Genomic DNA, 568 nt, shown 5'->3' with positions numbered 1-568 from the left:
AATCAGCAGAGTTGATGGAAAGAATCCACGACACTCCTGCAGAACAGCGGATCACAAATGGTTGTCTCCATGAAGCCAGAAGCTTTGCGTTTGAAATTTCTATCTGGGCTCATTTCCAGCTGTTCAGGATTCGGATTCCTGAAGGCTTCTTCAGCACTTAATTCTTTGTTGACTGAAGGGGCTGGGACCGTTTCTCCACACGCAGACTGATCTTTGTCGTAAGTCACTTTTGTAAGGAGAGAGCAGCTAGGACACATTGCCACGCCTTCCCCATTCTCCAGATCTTCTTTGGTGATGGCGAAGTTATCTCCACATGGGCAGGGACAGAAATACGTCTCCGAGTCCTCCTCATATTGGAAGTCCTCGATTTCCACCTCGTCGTGAAACACTGCCACGGTCAGCGGGGGTCGCTGAAGGGATGACGCCCTGGCAGTCTGAGACCATCTCCGAGGGTCCAACTTTGGTGGAGCCGGCCTGGGCTCTGACTTTCATTTAATTATCCTAAAAGGTGCATTCTATCTTACCAAATATAGGCAATTTTTTTTTTTTTTTGAGATGGAATCTTGTT

At 47.7% G+C, this 568-nt stretch overlaps 1 protein-coding gene across 1 annotated transcript in view; it reads right to left on the bottom strand.

Moving 5' to 3' along the window:
• Nucleotides 1-2: 2 nt before the first annotated feature.
• The window catches only part of LOC105548414 (putative DPH3 homolog B), a 5509-nt gene continuing 4943 nt past the window's right edge, over nt 3-568 (bottom strand). Inside the window, exon 2 of the mRNA XM_011992430.1 lies at nt 3-410. Coding sequence (XP_011847820.1) covers nt 3-410 — 408 coding nt within the window. The remainder of the gene's footprint in view (nt 411-568) is intronic.

Source organism: Mandrillus leucophaeus, unplaced genomic scaffold (assembly GCF_000951045.1).
Source record: "Mandrillus leucophaeus isolate KB7577 unplaced genomic scaffold, Mleu.le_1.0 Scaffold41, whole genome shotgun sequence".
In the NCBI taxonomy this organism is placed as follows: Eukaryota; Metazoa; Chordata; class Mammalia; order Primates; family Cercopithecidae; genus Mandrillus; species Mandrillus leucophaeus.
Note: the sequence above shows the minus strand (reverse complement) of the source record. Positions and strands in the feature narration are given on the sequence as shown.